This window comes from Ochotona curzoniae, unplaced genomic scaffold, assembly GCF_017591425.1.
Source record: "Ochotona curzoniae isolate NIBS_2020 unplaced genomic scaffold, NIBS_Ocur_1.0 contig_3498, whole genome shotgun sequence".
Taxonomy (NCBI): Eukaryota; Metazoa; Chordata; class Mammalia; order Lagomorpha; family Ochotonidae; genus Ochotona; species Ochotona curzoniae.
This window is the reverse complement of record NW_024465885.1, coordinates 23504538-23525719: the sequence shown is the minus strand read 5'-3', so window position 1 is coordinate 23525719 and position 21182 is coordinate 23504538. Positions and strand designations below refer to the sequence as shown.

The 21182-nt window shown below is 36.2% G+C and overlaps 1 protein-coding gene across 3 annotated transcripts in view; it reads right to left on the bottom strand.

The window, feature by feature from the left end:
- Positions 1-21182, bottom strand: part of GBE1 (1,4-alpha-glucan branching enzyme 1) — a 361102-nt gene that overhangs the window by 312917 nt on the left and 27003 nt on the right. For all 3 annotated transcript variants that reach the window (XM_040980626.1, XM_040980624.1, XM_040980625.1), the window contains exon 2: positions 2472-2641. In XM_040980626.1, the coding sequence (XP_040836560.1) occupies positions 2472-2641 (170 nt within the window). The remainder of the gene's footprint in view (positions 1-2471; positions 2642-21182) is intronic.

Below are 21182 nucleotides of genomic sequence, written 5' to 3'. Positions count from 1 at the left end.
TATAGTGATATTTTAATTCATCATCATTTGAATTTTCAAATCAAAACCCACTGCAATTTTAAGCTAACATGTGGCTTCTCCTTTCATTTTACTACAAATTTAAACAATAGAAGACTTACAATAAAAATCTCTAACCCATTTTGATGCTAAGAAAAATCTTAAGAGAAAAGAACGTTTTTCCTGTTCAATTATTCTTAGAAAAATATACTTCTTATGTAAATAAAATCCAAGCAAAATACAGAAATCTTCATTTCATTAACCAAAAAAGTATATAATAGGCTCTTGCATGATATCTACTGGCTAAATATCCTAGTAGCTAAATATCCTTGTATATACTGGGATCCCACGTGGGTGCCAGTTCGTGTCCTGGCTGCTCCACTTCCCATGAGCATCCTGCTGGTGGTCTGGGAAAGCAGTAAAGGATGGTCCAAAGCCTTGGGACCCTGCACCTACGTAGGAGACCCAGATGAAGCTCCTGGCTTCAGATTGGCTCAGCTCCAGCCGTGTGTCCACTTGTGGAGCAAATTAGTGGATGGGAGATCTTTCTGTATCTCTTTCTCTGTATATCTGCCTTTTCAATAAAAATAAGTTAGTGTTAAAACAGAAGGTGCATAATTAGCTCAGCTACTTAGGGTTATATTTTCAGCTAGTTTGCCATGATTACCAATCTATGTTTTGCAGTGTGATTCTGACTAAACATTAAAGCATACTTTATTATATTTGTAACAAATTGGCAGTAATGAGAGAAAGAGATATCAGGAGTTGATATCAGGAGTTGGGTGTGGCTGAAGCCAGAACCAAGAAACTGCACATGCATTTGCAAATGAATGGCAGGATCCTAAGTGCTTGGGATGCCTTCTACTGCCTTCCCGAATGAATTAGCTGGAACTTGGAGTGGAAGCAGAACATCCGGGCTTCAAATTGATTTTGCAATATACGATGCCATTATGACAATCACAGCTTACCAAGCTATATTACATGAGCCCCTGTACCATGTTTAAAAAGAAATATTTTAAATGCATCACTGACCCAAAGCTGTTGTTCCACTCTCTATTTTCAACTTTTTTCCTAAGTCAAACATATTCAATGAAAAAAAAAAAAAAACAGGTGAAATCTGAATTTAAAAAAAAAAAGATACTGAGATTGTTGACTGAGAAAAAAGAGAAGGGGTATCCATCTAGATAAGAAAATGGACTATTTACCCACATATTCTCGTTTCTTAAGGATTTTCTATCACAACTGCATTTATCTTAATAGTATGTATCTCTCAAGTAAAAAACTATGGCTAGTGTTGATGTTCTATGCCCTCAGACACTAAACAAATACCTTACTGCAAATCATTCACTGGCTTGCTAAAGGGCATGGAGAGATTTTAAAATTACAAAATTTCGGGCCCGGCTGCATGGCCTAGCAGCTTAAGTCCTCGCCTTGAACGCACCAGGATCCCATATGGGCACCAGTGCTAATCCCAGCAGCCCCACTTCCCATCTAGCTCCCTGCTTGTGGCCTGGGAAAGCAGTCAAGGATGGCCCAAAAGCTTTGGGACCCTGCACCCATGTGGGAGACCTGGAAGCAGTTCCTGGATCCTGACTTCGGATTGGCATAGCATGGGCCATTGCGCTCACTTGGGGAGTGAATCATTGGACGGAAGATCTTCCTCTCTGTCTCTCCTCCTCTCTGTATATCTGACTTTCCAATAAATAAATAAATCTTTAAAAAAAAATACAAAATTTCACAAAGTACAAGACTTCAAAAATCAGGTTCAAGTTTTGAAAATATTTAACAGAGGCATTTTACAGTAAAGTAAAGACAGAGTAGTTTTAATTTTCTATTTACCAAAGATCTCTAATTATTCTACTTCTAGTATTTAAGCACTAAAACCAAGTGCAGTACTTAAAATTTTCAAATGTAATTCTCCCAACACTTATATTGCACATCTTTATAACATATCGTGATAAAAAAAAAAACCTAATTTTCAAACATATTAGGTTATAGTCTAGACTTAATACCTGTTTTTTACTGAAGACTCAGTATAAAGACCATAGGGAACTCATGAACTATGCTACCAGCCAGCCAGCAGCAAATACTGGTACAGCTATAACTACACTTATATTTTTGCTCACAATACAATTGATTTTGTCAGAACTCACTGACAAAGTTGAGTACATTTGAGGTAGACTTCCTACTTCTCTCATATACTCCATTAGGTCTAGTTTAAGAACCTTCAGAATGTAAGTTTTTTGGGAACACATCATATTTTAGCAGAAACAGCTGTTTCATATGAATATCAGGACTTAGTAAATTCTATTAAACTATCTCAAAACTCTCATATTAATTTATAACCACTCATCTTCGGATAAGTCAGTGCATGAACTATAACATGTACGAAATACACATACACTCATACATATATTACAAAATACACACACACACACTCATACATATATTACTACTGATGGCAAAATACTTACTAAAGTCCCCAGTAAGAAAAACTCCTTCTGCTCCAGGGGCCCATTCTTTGCAGTATAAACCACCATCAGCACATCTGTGAATACCAAATGACTCGTAGCCTCTGGAAAATCTATCAATACCACCTTCATTCTCGCCAATGTTGTTCAAAATCTGGCTGAATTTCTTATACCTTTTAAAAAAGCAAAAAATTAAATAAGTTAGAAAAGCAAGTAATCACAAAAGATGTAACTTTTAGTTTTACAGAAAAAAAAGAATTTCTAAAATCATTAAAGAAATAATATGAATGCTTTCACTTACTGATAAAGGTAATCACTTTTGCAAAAATAAATTTAAAAGCCTAACTCAAAATTTTGAAATTTCAGGCATTTTGTTACAAAAGAGAAAATGTTTGTTACTCCACACTTTTTAAAAATTATCATTAAAACTGTACATATCAAGAAAGTATAATCAAGAGAACTTCTGCATCTCTATTCTTTTTAAGATTTATTTATTTTTATTGGAAAGGAAGATACACAGAGAGGATATTATGAGATCAGTCACCACTCAAATCTACAGCACTTTTAAACACTGCCAACATTTAAAAATGAGCTTACATTAATTATACTAATGAATCTTTTATTCCTCAAGAAAAATAAACTATTGACCATTTAAAAATTGCCAGTTAAAAGAGCAATAACACACAGAGGAATAGGCAAAACAGCTGCATAATCCCATGTTTATAAAATTTGGGAATTAGAAAACTCTGGAATAGAACTATAGAACAAAATAATTTGTGAAATAATGTTGAATATATACAGAAATTAAATATGCAATAAAGAGCACTTCAAGTCAGCAAGGAAAGAAAGGCTTTTCTAATTAAAAATATTTTGATTTTTTAATTTGACATTTTAAAATATACAATATCAAACTTACAAAATTATAAATACCCATTTTTAACATTAAATGCAAAATGAAAGCTAACAGAAAATTAAGTACAAATGGCAAGAAAACAACATTCCAACTCGCACGTAACTAAAGAAAATAATCTGTTTAGAATCTTGTTTTTCACCTAAAAGACCAAACATGATAGTCTGTATAGACAAACTATAGTTTAAAAGAAAATATCTGTAACACCAATATTTGAAAATATTTGTAACACCAAGCCATGGAAAATAAACTGCCTATTTATTCAACAATGGGAAATGGGTTTAATAAACTGTGAAAAACACAATGAATTATACTACATCCATTATGAATGATATTAGAGATATTAATTTATCTCCATCTACAACCACTGACCTCTGCTTAATAACTCAGCTCTGTATCATCCAGGATACTTTGCCCAAGTAGCTAATCATTCAATAGCAAAAGAAACAAAACAAACAAAAAAAAAGCCCGCATTTTTGTATAAACTGCAATGTAAACACTGGCAAACTTTTAAAAATACTTTAAAATACTTGCATGGACAAACTAAATCCACAAGTCTATGAGACATCACATTCAAACTCTTAGTTCTATTTACTACATGACACATGTAAACTTTATTGCAGATTAAATGACATAAGAATGTACAATAATCAAGCAATATGATATCAACAACAAAAATGTGCAAACAAAAATCTTAAAGGCCAAAAATATGAGCACATCTAATACAATTACTGATTTTTAAATACTCTAGAATGTTTTTTTAAAAAAGATTTATTTATTATTATTATTTTATTGGAAAGGCGGATATACAGAGAGGAAAGACAAAGAGGAAGATCTTCTGTCCCATGATTCACTCCCCAAGTGAGCGCAATGGCCGATGCTATGCTGATCCGAAGCCAGGAGCCTCTTCCGGGTCTCCCACACGGGTTCAGGGTCCCAAAGCTTTGGGCCGTCCTTGACTGCTTTCCCGGGCCACAGGCAGGGAGCTGGAAGGGAAGCGGGGCTGCCAGGATAGAACAGGCGCCCATATGGGATCCCAGGCGTGCAAGGCGAGGACCTTAACCACTGAGCCACCGCGCCGGGCCCACTCTAGAATGTTAAAAACTGTGTAGTTAATTTAGAATACAGAAAAATTTACTTGCTAAATATTTTGATTAGTGGTGCACTAGGCCTGCAATCATAGCGTAAACTGATATTATGTGTATGAAATATTAAAGAAAGAAAAGAAGGAGGAAGCTTGCGGGAAGGAAAATGTAAGGGAAGAAGTATGGGTAACTTAATATTGTACCTCTGGGGGCCAAAATTGTGGCAAAGTAGATACAACCGCTGCCTGTGAAGCCAGAATCCCCCACAGGTAAGTTCAAGTTCCAGCTGCTCCGTTTCCAACAGAACTGCTTGCTAAGAGCCTGGCAAAAAGCAGCAGAAAATGTCCCTCGTACTTGCACCCCTGCCACCGACACGGAAAACCTGGAAGCTGCCATCACAGGGGTTCAGCCTCGCCAGCGCCCTCTGAGGAGTGAATTAACAAATGGAAGGGCTCTGTCTCTTTCAATTGAATAAGTAAATCTTCAAAAGTATAATTGTACCCATAAAATTGTTCTCTTTATATTAATAAAATTTTTAAAGCAACAGAAAATGTAATAATTTATTGGTAATATGTTAATAAAACATTAAAATATATTTTTAGATTTGGGCCCTTTGAGGTAGCTTAGTTGCTAAGGTCCTCACCTTGAACGTGCCAGGATCCCATATGGGCACCGGTTCTAATCCCAGCACCCCTGCTTGTGGCCTTGGAAAGCAGTTGAGGATGGCCTAAAATCTTAGGATCCTGCACCTGCGTGGAGACCTGGAAGAGTATCCAGGTTCCTGGCTTCGGCCATTGCTGCCACTTGGAGAGTAAATCATCAGATGGAAGATCTTTTTGTCTCTCCTCCTCTTTGTAAAGCTGCCTTTCCAAAAAAAAAAAAAAAAAAAAAAAAACTTAAAAATATATTTTTATATTTAAGTTTTAAAAAATAATCATTCTTTAAAAGTTTTCTATGATATGTTCAAGTGCCCCATTTAGTAAATTTCAATAGAAACAGGATTACAGCATTACATTGCTTTAACTAAATATCAAGTTCCCTCAAGGTCAGCCCTATAGCTTTTGATAACAAAATGCACATTCCACTTTGAAATCACTCTGGCTCAAAAAAGAAAATGCCTGAGGATATAGCAAGCTCATCGTGCCTGTGCCTTTTCCAACTACAGTTGTCTCTCAATATTTTGCTATGAATTTAAAAAGTGTTCCAAAACTAGGTCAAATTTTTAGTAACTAGGAGCATAAAGTGAAGTTAACACAGGAACTAGCATTTTGTATAGACACAAATTGTTGTACATATTACCAGATTTAATCTCCACACTGATATTTTAATTGCAATTTTCCAATGGAACAGATATAGGTCTGATACATATATAATTTATTCAAGATCAAGAAAGTATACAGACAATAGAGACATATATCATTATTCCCAGAAGGTATATGTTATAAAAATCATAAATTACAACACTTAGTTTTCCACTAAAAACCCTCTATGTTTAAATCTTAAGCTGATTAATGTGGGACAATAATAGCTTCGGTTCTAGACACAAAGGCTGGGTTCAGATCCTAACCCTGAAACCTACTATATGTACAAGTCACTGAAGCTTCTTGTCCTTTACTTTCCCTTTTAAGTGGGAGCAAATTTCAGGCTTTAAGGAATCAACGAAATCACAGTGGCTGCCTTCTCCACAGTAGCCAAAGCATACTCAGTAAATATTGGCTGACACTTTTCTCTACTCGGAAATGGCAATAAATACTTCAGCCTAATTTTTAGCTTGTCATTCTGTTATTTACAACACCTGTTTTCATTGTAGACATCTATTACAAACAAACATGAAGATGCTTTTTCCTCAAATTCCACAAGTATTTTCAGAATCATTTTCATTGTTTTCTACTAGAAAAATTCTGGATACATTGACACTCACAGAGAATTCATAGTACTTCATGTTGACTTGAATATAGTGATTATGGAATGTTTTGGGAGAAAATCAAGTAGATTGGATTGACAAAGAAAAAGAACATGTACTATAAAGAAGTAGCAGAAGCTAGAAGGCGAAAAACTGGAACGTGTTAAAATCTCTGTTCTCCCAGAAGATGGTTCATCATAGATCAATACTAAAGCTCTAATGTCAAGCAGGGTTGTAAACACAGGAGACATGTCAGGGAAGATGGATCTTGCCTTCTCTGGAAATGTTCTCAAGTATTTCTGAACAGCCTAAAATCAAAGGAACCCAAGAGGGAACTTTCTCCCTCGCTAGCTTAATTTTTCAGACTTGATTTTGCTGTCTGCTTCCTATGGGAGACTCAAATTTCAGGCCAAAGAAAGAATAGAAGTGAAAGCTCAAGAGGAATTTTAATAGCTAAAAAGTGAGGGAAATAAGATTAAAGAGAAAAGAATGGAGGTTTTACATGTTCTTTGATTTGACTGAAATTTTGAAAAATAGCTTTTGAAGTCAATCATTAAGATGACCTCAAATATCTAAGAAACTTCATTAAAAATTTGCAGAATATACAAAATTGTCTATATATAACTACATAATTATTGTCAGGCTGGCAAAAGAAAAACAGGAATTTCAGATTTTAAAATGAATACTCCATTCTTAATTGGGAGGCAATATTTAACAAAAAACATTAATTGCAGGATAGTGCAATCTTTATTATGAACTAATAATTCTTCAAACAAAATAAAGAGTCTTCCTTTAAGATGTCCTGGGGAACCAATGGGTGTTGCAGTCCAGCCTAGTTCTGCCCAGCACACACTTGGTCCCCACACAAACCAGCGGGAGCTGCAGCCTAGGTTGGAGCGACCCACAATAACCCCCACCAGGCCCACCTCCTACCCTGGTTTGCCAGTAAGTGTAGCAGTAATCCAGCCTGTCCCACACCCCATTCCACCCCAGCTGCTATCTTAGTTTTATGGTTCCAGTGGAAGTCGGGAGTGAAAACGGAACCGACCCAGCAATTGCAGCCACCAGCTGATTGGAGCGATGGACGGTGCCAGGCCCTGTACTTGTTAGCACATACAAGAAGTTTCTTTGGAGATCTTCCTAATCTAAATGTTGGACTCAGAACCCTAACGAAGAAAAGAGAGAAGACAGAACAGGTCAACCAACCATCTAAGCTATGATGGACTATGTCAATCAGTGGATTTTTCAAAGCCCTCATAGTGCTTGGAGTAGCAAGATTGGCAGCGATTCATAACTGGCAATATCAAAACCACTTGAGCAAGAACCTCAGAGCATGCCCTACATCCGGGACCTGGGGAGGGTGGGAAATTGGGTGGGCCTTCTCCCTTAAATACCCCCCTTTAAACATGAAGGTAACAATATGGAAAACATACTAGTATTATCCACTTTCATGTAGCCCTTGAACCTTCTTACCCTAATTAACTATGTAAAGAATGTCAAAATAAAATTTTATAAAAAAAAAAAAAATCAGGGGGAAAAAAAAAAAAAAAAAAAGATGTCCTGGGGAAAACACTGTTCAACTCAGGAGAGGACACTGGTGGGAAAAGCCGGAGTTACCAGCAGAACAAGCAGGACAAGAGGAGGAACCAGTGGCTTTGACTGAAAGAGCTTAGAGAAAGGTTTAAGGGAGTGGCTGGTACTTATGCTGTATCTTGAAGGACCAGTAGTGTTTTGACAGCTGGAGAAAAGGCAGCAATATATTATACCTGTAAAAATCGGGTGGTTCTTGTCCATCTGACAAACAACTTCACACAATCAACACAGGAAATGTGAAGAAGCCAATGGATGGTAGGATGGAAAAAGATAGTTTTCAAGCAGATAAACTGAGGAGAAAATGAAGCCCTTAAAAGCTTAACAGAGTAGACAACTGACATGATCAGAGACAAAATGTAAAGTGACTAGTTTGAAATATGAACTTTGGTATCAGGGTCCATTGATTAACAAAGCCATGAATAAAGACTGTTGAAGCACAGGGATTAGTGGATCATTGGATCATTTGTTAAACATCACACAATGAACACAATTTAAAAAATTAACATTGGGGTTGGAGCTGTGGCATGTTAAGCTGTTGGCTACACAGCTGGCATCACATATGTGTTTCAACTGCAGTCCTAACTGCTCCATTTCTTGTCTAGCTCCTAGCCAATGCAACTGCAAAGGTGGTGGAAAGATGTCCCAAGTGGAAGATCCTGATGAAGTGCCTGGCTTCTGGCTTACATCTGACCTAGCCTTGACCATGGAGGTAATTTGAAGGAATAAAACATGAGTATCTCTCCATGTAACTCTCTTTTTCTTTCCCTGTTTGTCTTTCTAGCTCTAACTCCTATTTTGATTATGTAAAATAAATTTGCACAAAAATCATCATCATACTACATGTGGCTTCTGATTTTTGTATGACTTTCCACACTTTAAGTGCTTGAATGTCAATAATTATCAAAATAAAATTTTCCAAATTCCTCCTAGAGTAGATTTTCAAATCTGCAGCCAACCTAGCAGAAGGTAACTTCCAATCTTCAGCCAACCTACTGAGAAGGTAAATAACTTAAATAAAGAAGCTAAGCAAGAAATAATGAAACCATTTTTCAATTATACAAATATTACGGAATAACTGTTATATATCCACTACTGTACTGGCCAATCCCAACATAGAAAAGAAAGACTGATGCCCTGCACAGTGGCCTAGCGGATAAAGTCCTCGCCTCACAAGCACCAGGATCCCATATGGGCACTGGGTCTATCCCGGCAGCCCAGCTTCCCATCCATCTCCCTGCTTGTTACCTGGGAAAGCAGTCGAGGACATCCCAAAGCCTTGGGACCCTGCACCTGCATGGGAGACACAGGAGAGACTCTGGGCTCCTGGCTTCGGATTGACACAGGTACAAACATTGCGGTCACTTGGGGAGTGAAACATCAGATGGAAAATCTTTCTCTCTGACTCTCCTCCTCTCTGTACATCTCACTCTCCAATGAAAATATAATAAATCTTAAAAAAAAAAAACAAAAGACTGTAAAATGACAATATTCTCAGGACAATTTATGTTTGGGCCAATTCATAGCAAAAACTATGAATATGAACATTTAAAATGTTTGTATATTCCTTATCTAAAATGTTTACAGCCAGAAGTGATTTGTTACTTTTTAAACTTTTTGGATTTGGTAATATATGCTTATACAACAAGAAGGTATCTTGGGAATAGGACCCAGGTCTAGACACAGAGTTCATTTGTGTTTCAGACATATCTTACACTCACAGCTTGGAGACAATTACATATAATATTTTAGTGAACCCGGACTTTAGCCATGACATTGAATTATGTCATAATTTGGTATTGAAATTGTGGTTATTACAAAAATTATTAAATCTTCTTTGAGAGTTAGAAATTATTGCTGATATCTTTCAGGATCTAAATCCTGCAAAATAAAGTAAGGAAAAAATGTTCACATTTAGTTAACAAAATCTTGACATAGTCCACTTTATGGTATTACTTAGAAAGTCTTAGACAATTTCCTACTTATTTTAATTATAAAGAACTTTTTCCAGAATCCAATATCAGAATAATGAAAACACTACAATGTTTAACAACACAACTTAAAGAACTTAGACTATATAGTCATTAATATAAACATATTTTGACTTCCTAACAGATTAATTAATTAGAATAAATTAACAAAATGTAGCTAGAAATTAATTTTAATCATTGTGCCTTGTCTTGTGGTTGCAAGCAAATTAATAATATATTGCCCTTGCAGTTTACCAAGGTATGATTAATGGTCAATATTAAAATTTCTGGAGTCTTCTGGCAAATGAAAACCTGACTGCCTAAGCAGAAAAAAAAAATCATCTGAATGCAATAAATCAGAATTACCAAAGGTAGGCCCTGTGAGATAGCCCATCTGGTCAGGCCTGAAAGTGTCAAGCATTGTCCCAGGCACCCTCAGCTGCCAGCCTTTTTATCAGCCTCTCTCTTTCCAGTCACGCTCCTGTTCACGTCTCTGCTACATGCTCTGCTGATTACCTTGGAAAAGGGCAATGCTGTAACTGTTCAACTGACCTTTCAGTTTATTTTCTCTTGTGTAATATGAAACATGAGCTAACACAGTCTTAGTCGACTGATTTCTAGGAAGAATTCTGACTTCATGTTTCAACAGCTCTTGGCTCAAATAACACCCTGCTCTTCTGTGTTCAGGTTTCTGTTTTTGGAAAAATTACATGGCAGAGACATGAAGTATGGGCTAGAGACATAGAAACTTTAGATCTTCTGCTAGATAGAGCACAACCTACATACAAGTATATACTAACTTGCTGAGAAGAAATTTGCAGCTTTTAAATCACCACAAGAATCTTACTAGAGAATTTAACATTTTACTAATGAATAGATTAAAAACAATGATGTTTATGTCTTTTGGGTATTTTTTTTAGATATGTTTCTTTGCTTATTTTTTGAGAAGCAGCATTAAAGAGACAGGGAGACACACACAGACACACTGCTGTGAGGGGTTAGGGCGGGGTTGGTCCTTCCATCTGCTGGTTCACTCTCCAAATGATGCAAGAGCCTGGACCAGTTAACAGTCTGGAAAACCATTTGGGCCTCCATTGTGAGCAGCAGAGGCCTGAGCAATTGGCCCTCATGCACTGCTCTCCCAGACACATAAACAGGGAACTGAATTGGAAAAAGAATGGCCAGGCCTTTACTCAGTGTTGATCTGATATCTAAATTGCAGGAAGCAGCTTAACTGGATACACCACATTCTGGCTCACTTGTCAGTGCTTTGAAAATGCCACTGCTCACTCAAATATCACCAAAAATTCTGTACTTACAATAACAGAAGAGTGAGAATAGAAGGTGACAGATACACATTCTACAACCTTTACTATAAGGCATTAATCATGCAAACCTTGAGACTGTAAGCACCCACACTTTTTATCTTTTTAAGATTTATTTTACTTTGATGTCAAAGTTGTACAAAGGGAAGGAAGACATAGAGAGAGGTCTTCCAACTGATTGTTCACTCCCCATATACTCTCAATGGCCAGAACTGGGCTGATCCAAATCTGGGAGACAGGAGGTTTTGCTGGGTATCCCATGTGGGTGCAGGATCCAAGGATTTGAGCCATTCTCCATTGCTCGCCCAGGCCATAAGTAGGGAGCTGGATCGTATGTGGAGCAGCCATGACTCAAACTGGTACCCATGAAGGAGTCTACACTGTAGAACAAGGTCTGGCATGCATGCTATTGCACCAGCTCCATAGGCATCCAAATCTTTAGCTTTCTCTCCTATAATAATAATTAAGAGTTAAATGTCCCACTCAACTGTAGGAATCCATAATGTATAATATATAATCCTTTGATTCTTAGTTGGGTATAAATTGCCTTAACTCAGAAAAGAAAAAACTTGAAAAAAATTTAATTCAGATTAAAAGTTTATTTTGGATATTTCTCACATGCACCAAAATTTCTGCATTTAAGAAGCACAGTTAACATAATTTTACACATCGATTTTCCTTATTAGAATGTGGCATGTAAGCCACCAAAAAGAAATGCAAAAATAGAAACAGTTCCTCAACATAAAAAATAACAACAATTTGCAAATAGACTTACTATGCCCTGGGCGTTGCTTCCAGGGACTGACAAACTTACTTAAGTCTTCCAAATGACTTAACATGGTAGAAAGTGAATGTACTACTATTATTCACCATGCACAGATGGGAGGAACTGAACAATTTAGCAATTCTCTGTAAGGTTGCACAACTACTAAGAGGACAGAATTAATATGTAAAAAGAGTGGAAGGTAAGTTAAGGTTTTGCTTCTTTTGTAGTAGTATTCATCTTTAACTATTCTTTGAGTATCATCTGATAAGCTTTAAAGTGTATAGTTTTCTATCAGACTTGAGCTGATATACTAAGTTTAAATTTTAAATTGACAGTTACTAAGAATTTCTTAAAATTGTGTAAGGTAAACTTCCATTACTGCGGGGTTGTGGGGAGGAGAGAAGAGGGATAAGAGGGATGGAATACTACAGGTAAAGGAGATTAAAAATGGTCAAAAACAAAATCACCAAAAAACTCATCTTAAAAACATTAAAATCTGCTATTTATAAAAATTAAACAGATCCACAAAGCACTTTAAGATAAATAAAAAACTTTCAAAGAAACTAAAAGAAAATTAAACAAAATTAAACTTTTTTCTTCTGACAAAGAGCAGAAGCTACCCCAGCAATGTTTCTAACCGCAACAATGTTTTCTTTCAGGCAATATGCAGGGAGGCAAGTGTCATAATGAATTTGAATTAACTGAACAAAAATATGAAAATGAGTAATACTAGTAATACACGAATTTAAAAACAGTCTAAGGAACTATTGTTACAGATGTTATATAATTTACACCAGATACTGATCTCAAACTCTTTTTTTATGATACATTTCCAAAGGCTCATTGATTTCCCCCCTCATCCTTCACCAACCACCTCTCCCCTCCCCACACAGTTTCCCCTATATCACTAGAACAGTACAGTCACAGTCCATCATTCCTCCTTTAAGTGTATCATGACATTGGAGGTATAGACAATGGTAGCAAGTCCAGCATCCTATTTTCAAGATATATTAACAGTTTCATTGGGAGATCCCCAACTTTTTAGATTAATCCCTCTAAATAAAATCATGATAATATCAATTGTAAAATAAAAACTAACAAAATCATCAAACATTAGAAAACTTAACAAAACAAAACAAAAAATCCAACCAGATGTAGATTTATTAGAGACAGGTAGCCATGAACTTTAGCCTTGAAAATGCTTTTATGTTATAAACTGGATAAATGAATCACTTTTCACTTTGACTATATATATATATATATATATATATGGCAAAAAACTCGCACATTTTTTTGGACCAAACAGTGATAAAATATCAAAGGTCCATCAAACTTTCTGACAGTGCTTTGCTTTTACTGAGGGAGACAAAGGGTTCAAAATTCTCTCAGCTACAAAACTGCAAAGATCAAATAGTTTTCCTAGTTGCTCTCAACATATAGCCAAGATGTCTTCTAAGTTACAAAAATGTAAGTTTTACATTTCTATCTCTCCATCCATCTAAATACGTCTATAAAATCACTTTATAATACGCTTATATATGTAGATAGGCATATAGATATATCTTCCATATACAAGCACATCAGTTTCACCACCAATAATCAACACTAACCAAAGAGATGAGAAAGCACATAAATAGCCCTGTAAGATGAAATGGTCCTCCATGGTTGCACTGCCTCAATACTTAGTTTTCCAAAATATATATTTTAACCTATTTGGAAATACAATAAGGTAGTTGGATGTTACTGAGCAACATTATTCCATACGTTTTATAACAATAAATGGAGGCAAACCATATCTGCAAATTTTGTTGATAGTATCAAGAGTCCTTGCATTCAACAACCACAACCAAAACCACACTCTAGAAGCAAAATTGAACAAATATCTAATGTTAAATTCTATGTTAAGTATACCTGGAATCTGCAAATATTGCTAAGCTGATATTTAACTTAATTGTCTCTTCAATGTCTCTAAATCAAAAACTTCAGTTCACCTAGGCATCATGTTGGTCCTGGGCTGCAGTTTTCCAATTCTGCACAGCCAAAGTGCTATGGCCCAGTGACACACAGTTCCTCACAGTAGTCCAGTAGTGCAACCTAATCATGATCAAAACAAGTGAAACTAAACACACCAAGGCTCCTCACTGTTCATGGTTCAATCTTTTTGAAGGCTGAGTTTTTCAAGAGCTTTGCCCAAACTTCCCAAATAGCATAACTGAACAGTGTTATAAATTTTTCTGAAGATATACCTTCCCTACCAAGAATAGGGTTTTGTTTAGCTATCTATCTTCAACATCCTTGTATAGCATTCACTGTGCATTAAAAAAACATGAACTAAATCTGTGGTTCAAACCACAGGATGTCTGAAAGAATACACAATCCCCTAACAATCTGTAAGAACTTCAATGAATTTCAATTTCAATTTAAATTCTCATTTAACTCTCCAATCACATGCAAATGGTTCTGTGCTCATCATACAACAAGAAAAATAAAGTTCAAGGAAGTTATTTGACCAAGATCACTCATACAGTTACTGGGAAAATCACAATTTTTAAAGATCTCAGTGCCATGCTTAGGTATCCTAAAGACAGTCATCATCATCATAATGATATAACAGTGGTTAAGTTATCTCCATTTCAAATTATTCCCAAGAATTATTAAAGTTGGCAAGAAAAAAACTAAGCTGATAGAATTAATACTCATAGTCTTATATCTAACTAATACTGTCCATGCCTAGCACAAATGTATGTGCCATTCAAAAATAACACATAAGAAGTGTTGGAACTATATGTAGTATTATAAAAAGATGTCCATAATATGTCGCTAAGTAACAAAACCATGAAGCTTAAAAGACTTTCTTGCTGTCCACTTAACTACAGAGGTATGTATCACATTGTTGTATAGAAAAGTTACCTCAAAAAATATAAATCAAAATGTTACCATGCTCTCTTTAAAACAGTGTTACGTTTTTTCAGCTTTATCTTCCCTTTTCTAGTTTTCCTATTTTAAATATTCAGGAAATAATATGGCAATATTAAAACATTCTATAATTGTAAAACATATTATAAAACATTTAAAAACTTTACAATAGAACATATTTATTGTAATAGTCTACCTCAAAAAAATTTGAAACAATGTTTATTGCATAGCAAATGAAAAGGGGATAAGAAGGAAATCTCAATCATAAAACCTTACATCTGAATCAAACAGCTAACACAGGTCACTATACAAAACGCCTGACTCAGTAAGCACACCTCAGTCAGTTAACACTGACCATTACACAAAATGACTTAATCCATAAGCTCACTCCAACCAGCTAACACTAACCACAATACAAAACATCCTACAGGAGGATCTTTAAAAACTGTTTGATTCTGCCTATTTCACTGTCTCCAGCATCTTTAATTATTGAGTCATCCAAAAAGAGGAGTTCAGTTCTGGGAGCCTATGCCCGGGCATATATGATTGTGTGTGTGTGTATGAGACCTCTTAATGCAATATATAGAATCTTCCACTTAAATGTTCACTACCTAGGGCCTGGCACAGTGGCCTAGCAACTAAAGTCCTTGCCTTGAACGTGCCAGGATCCCGTATGGATGCCAGTTCTAATCCCAGCAGACCCACTTCCCATCCAGTTCCCTGCTGGTGGCCTGGGAAAGCAGTTGAGGACGGCCCAAAGCCTTGGGACCCTGCACCCGTATGGGAGACCCAGAAGAAGTTCCTGGCTCCTGGCTTCAGATTGGCATAGCACCAGCCATTGCGGTCACTTGGGGAGTGAATCATTGGATGGAAGATCTTCCCCTCTGTCTCTCCTCCTCTCTGTATATCAGACTTTGCAATGAAAATAAATAAATCTTTTAAAAATTTTTTTCAATACCTAACAATTCAATATTCCTTAAATTAAACAAATGGATAAAATGTGTCTCTTCAAGAAGTTAGCATCTGGCGTGCCTCTCTGGTGTTCTGTTATTGTAGCAGAAGTTTTACACAAATATAACCAATCACAAGTTCCCTGATACTTCCATATTCATTTTGGAAATATTAATTCCACCCACAACAGAGCTAACACATATCCTTGGCTTTCAATAAAAGCGATTTTTAAAACAGTGCAGTGCCAAAGATGCCATGTTTGAATAAAAACTCCCACTATCAGGACAACAGAATAAACCATTTTATCACCTTATTTTTCTTTAAAAAAAAAAAAACAGTGCAATACATCTTAAATTACTTCACTGTCTGTTGCACAGGGAGTTCTAGTGACAGATCTATTTTATTATTGTTTGCTTCAATACTTATTTCCTTTTCTCTCTTTCTACTTCCAGCAACATTCTCAAAACCACGCTTACCAACAATAAATACTAAAAGCAGTGGCACTGAAGCATGCCATATTCATTCTCTTCTAAGACTGGTTACCACCAAAGCACAAAAGCCCAGCTCTGAGCCCTCAAGAGTGACATTATTTCTGTTTAAAAACTCCAGAGAAGACAGAGGCAGCCATGCAATTATGTATCCACAGCCATTCTATCTGCTCTGCCTACAGCCATTCGCCCTCACAAATCAAACCCAACATCAAGGCTTGAGCTCTGTGTTCGATTGTCTTGCTTGCTTTGTTTTTACTTCTGATCCTCGGAAAACAGCAGGTTTCAAAATCCCTCTCTTTAACTTGATACTGGAATCAACACCTAACAATAACTGTACCCCATCAAGAATCAACTACTAGATATCAGATATTAGGAACGATACCCAAACAGTAGCTGTAACCCATCAGCTCAACTACTGCTGAGGAAAGCTTGTTGGACATTTCACTACACAAGACTTCATTCTCAGTTCCTTTACTGATTCGGTGAACATGGCTATAATTGAGTAAAGCCTGATCAAAGATGCATCCAACAGGAAACATATATGAATATCTTTAAAATATCATACAACTTACTTTAAGTAGAAATAGATTTTTTCCAAATTTGCATTCAAAATAGTTTTTACCAGCAATTTTTTATTAACAGCTAAGTTTTAAAGATGAAAATTCCTGCAAGAATGATAATGAGTGCTTTAAGATACCGTTCAACGATTCTTCGCTGTAGTTCTCCAAAATCACTTACTCTCCAAGATCTTTATAGTCAGGAAAAAGAGCTATAGATTTTTCAAGATAGAAAAATCTTTTCTCCAGAAAGAAAATAGAAATAAAAGATAAGAGTTCTAGCTCATTACAAAATAAACATTCCAAACCTTCTACACCTAGCTTCCAGAGCTTCACAATACAACTCCACAACCGTCCCGCAGTCATAACAACTTAGACTAACAAATCTTGCATCAATGACTACCTCTACAGACATGGACACGGGCTATAATCCTTTGAAATACTCATGCATTTAAAGCAAAAATTAATTTGCTCTGGATGAAAAAAACACGCAAACCTAAACGTTTTTAATGAGTGAAAAAGACTTTAAATACTCTCAAACCAGATTACAACTTTAGATGTGTGAGTCACACAAATTCTCTGAAGCAATGACAGCTTTTAAGCAATAAATCATTACCAAATAGTGTATTTCAGTAAATGTTTTCCTGCACATCTGACTCGAGTGGAGTGCTAAACAAAAGCCAGAGTTCTAAGATGTGAGTCAAACTGCTCCAAGTGGACAAATGTCTGGAGACAAGTCCACAGGTTTGTTATATAACCACATCATTATCATGCACATACACTGAACTATTTCAAATGTCTACAGGCAGACACACTGCCTCTAAATAAAGTCACTTCAATTAATAGTTTACGAGGTAGATTTTCTTTTGTTTTGCTTTGTATTTTTGCCCTTTAAAGGGTTAACATAAATCTTATTAAGATTTCAATTTTACCTAATGTTCCAATTTTGATAAGTTCCAAATATACTTATTTCTAATTAGGCCATATTTATTCTTTCAGTATTGTTGTCTCTAGCCACATTTTATACTTCAGAATATCTTTATGAAGGACTTGTCTGAAGACACATCAATACTGAAATGATGTATGAGAAATGCCCCCTCTACAGTCTATAATCCTTTTTTGCTTGTGCTTGCTTTTGGGTTTTCTTTTGTTTTAAGAAAAAGTGCATGCTGATATAAGAACATCAAAGACAGAGACTACTTTAACAACTGTATATAGAAGATGCAATAAGCAACATGAAGCATTACATGGGCCGTGTTTCAAGTCTGTGTCCAAACACTTCAGCAATCATGGTTTTAAAAGTGGAAATTGTCTCGGCTCTGGGCACCAAAGAACGTATGTTCCTTCGCTGTATGTTGGTGTTCTGTGAAAAAGTTAGCAACAAAGGATGAAGGGGGAACACCAAGGTGGGAGGATCCTGGATTCTTTTATTCTCTTCCGTAAGACATGATGGCATAGTGACATCCAATCAGCCAAGTGGCCAAAGTGAGACAATGCAATATGTGGATACATGTTATTCTTTGATTAAAAATAAGAAAATGCAAGCAATGCCTACTAACTTTTGGGCAAAATTTCCTGCAAGAAACTATATAAAAGTCACACATTTTCTTCCCTCACAACAATGTATAAAATACTCCTACAAGAGACCTGCAGAACATTTGAAATCAATTAAAAAGTAATAGTAATCTACCAGAGACAGGAGAAAAAAACATTAATTAGAGGGTGTGTGTGAGAGGATCTTCAAACAAATAGATGGGTAATTGAATAAGGCATTCTCAGAACGGTAAAGTAGTTTTTAGGAAGTTTCATCAATCCAGACTTAATAAATGTATATATTTGCATGTTTACAGAAAACTAATGTTTAGATCAGTTGTCATCTATCCATAATTGTGATAGAGCCAAATTTCTCCAATGCAGTTTTCTTGAGATGATGATGAGAAGCTTTACCTAACTTCAAGCTAAAGCACAAAAGAGAATATGAATGTCAATATAAAATGAGACTTCCAGCAAAAATAGGAAGAAAGTAGGCAGTGTATTTTTAAGCTTCTTTTGGAAGACAAATTCATGCTGAATAAATTGAAGTGACATTTGGTTTTTCATAATTCCAGCCTGTGCTGATGGCCTCCTAAGCTACAGGTTCTTAATGCAGCCTTTTTTTTTTTTTTCACTAAAACTGACAGCCAGCCAGAAGCGTCAAGGCAAATGAGTATTTTAAAGATGTTCGTACTATGATTTTTTTTAGAATTGCATTAACTAATTTTATATTAGCAATTAACCTATCACTACAGAGCTACCATTAAAAATGAGCTTTTTGACAATATCTTATTTGTATATAGATTAAGTGTTAAATCACAAACACTATAAAACATTGCAAATGAACCAGAAGATATAATATTGTTGACGAGGGAATAGAAAGATGATGTCAAGCTTTCTGAATTTCAAATGTCTCCAAAGCAAGAAAATACCTCATATACATATTATAGAAACAAAAACGCCTGTCATCCTTAAAGATAAGTAAATGGATTGAAAGTAATTTAAGCTTTGTAAAAATTAGAAAACTGTAGTTATTTCTGAAATATGAATGCTAGATGGGAAGGAGGGGGAACTATAATAATGAAAGAGCAAATGATTTATTCCAATTATATTCCTATGCTTCCCAATTATGCTGGCCATAGATCTAGCCTAACACAGATGGATAATGAAAATAATAAGAAATCACATTGCCCGATATTTTTCTCTTAAACACCGACAGATATTAATAGAAAATAGCCTGGACACTAAACATAGCCAGCAAAGAATAACCACCGTAATCTGAATGAAAAATTTAGTTTAGTCGCATATTGAAGGGAACATCCAACAGAAAATATGTCCTACTCACTACTTGGCCATAAGAAAGAAAAAAAAGAAAAAGACAGAGGGAAAGAGTGGAGAGACAGGAAAGGAAAACAGAAGAAATAAGCAACCTTATAACAAAGAAAAAGGTGCAGTGAGAAAAACCATTACCATGAAACTAATTTTAAATTCAAATCGCAAATCAGATTAGTACTGATACAATTCCAACACAGTTGGAGCCTGTTCCTCAAAGCTCCATGTGTTGGAGCATGGATCACCAGCCTGGAGACACTGTTAAATGATGGGATTTTAAAAGATGTTGCCTAGTGAGAGGTTCTTGGGTTTCCCCAGGGTGCTGGCTTCTCAAGAGTGGATTGCTGGGCCTGATGCAGTAGCCTAGTGGGTAAAAGTCCTCATCTCGCAGGCACTGGGATCCCATATAGGTGCCGGGATCCCATATGGGCACCGGTTCTAATCCTGTCAGTGCCACTGCCCATCCAGCTCCCTGCTTGTGGCCTGGGAAAGCAGTCAAGGACGGTCCAAACCTTGGGAACCTACACCCACATGAGAGACCCAGAAGAGGCTCCTGACTCCTAGATCGGCTTAGCACTGGCCATTGCAGCTGCTTGGGGAGTGAATCAACAAACAGAAGATCTTCCACTCTGTTTCTCCTCCTCTCTGTGTATTTGATTTCCCAATAAAAATAAAATCAATCTTAAAAAAAAAAAAAAAAGAGTTGATTTTTACCAGCAAGTCCCTGCCATCACTCTGGTTTCAAAGTACTTCAAAATGCGATCTCTTCATCCTACCTGAATTCATGCCATTCTGACAACATTCACTGTCAGGGTCTCACTATTACAGGCCAAATCAAGGCCTTACAGGCCAAATCAAGGCCTCACCACTGTCGGCTTTGAGAATCTAGAACTCTGAGCTAAATAAGCCCTTTATTTTTTTTTTCCTTTATAAAGTATTTCATTAAAGTAATAAACACAGACTGAGATAAAATTTCCATTGCTTTCTTGCACAAAAAGATGTATAAAGCTAATTAAATATTTATCATTAAATTCTTTAACATGTTCAAAGTATGTTGAGTATTTTCTATTTGCCCTCTCAAAATCCACTATCCAGCCTGCACCCCGCTTGTTGACTCCAGAAACTGGTACCTAGGTCCTTCTCTACAAATACTATCCTTGGGAAAAGTACTTCCTAGCTTTCCAGTGAGTCCCACAGAGATGAATCACCTGCCCACTAAACATCATGTAACTACCTGAACTGTTTACGTTGAATTGGAAACTGATACACTGAACTTTCAAAATGGACAAGCAAAAACAATTCCATTATAAGATGGCGTTTGCCTAGGAAAGCAAAGGAGGACGGCCCTGCTGGTTGGGCTCCTGCACCAGTGTGGGAGAGACCCG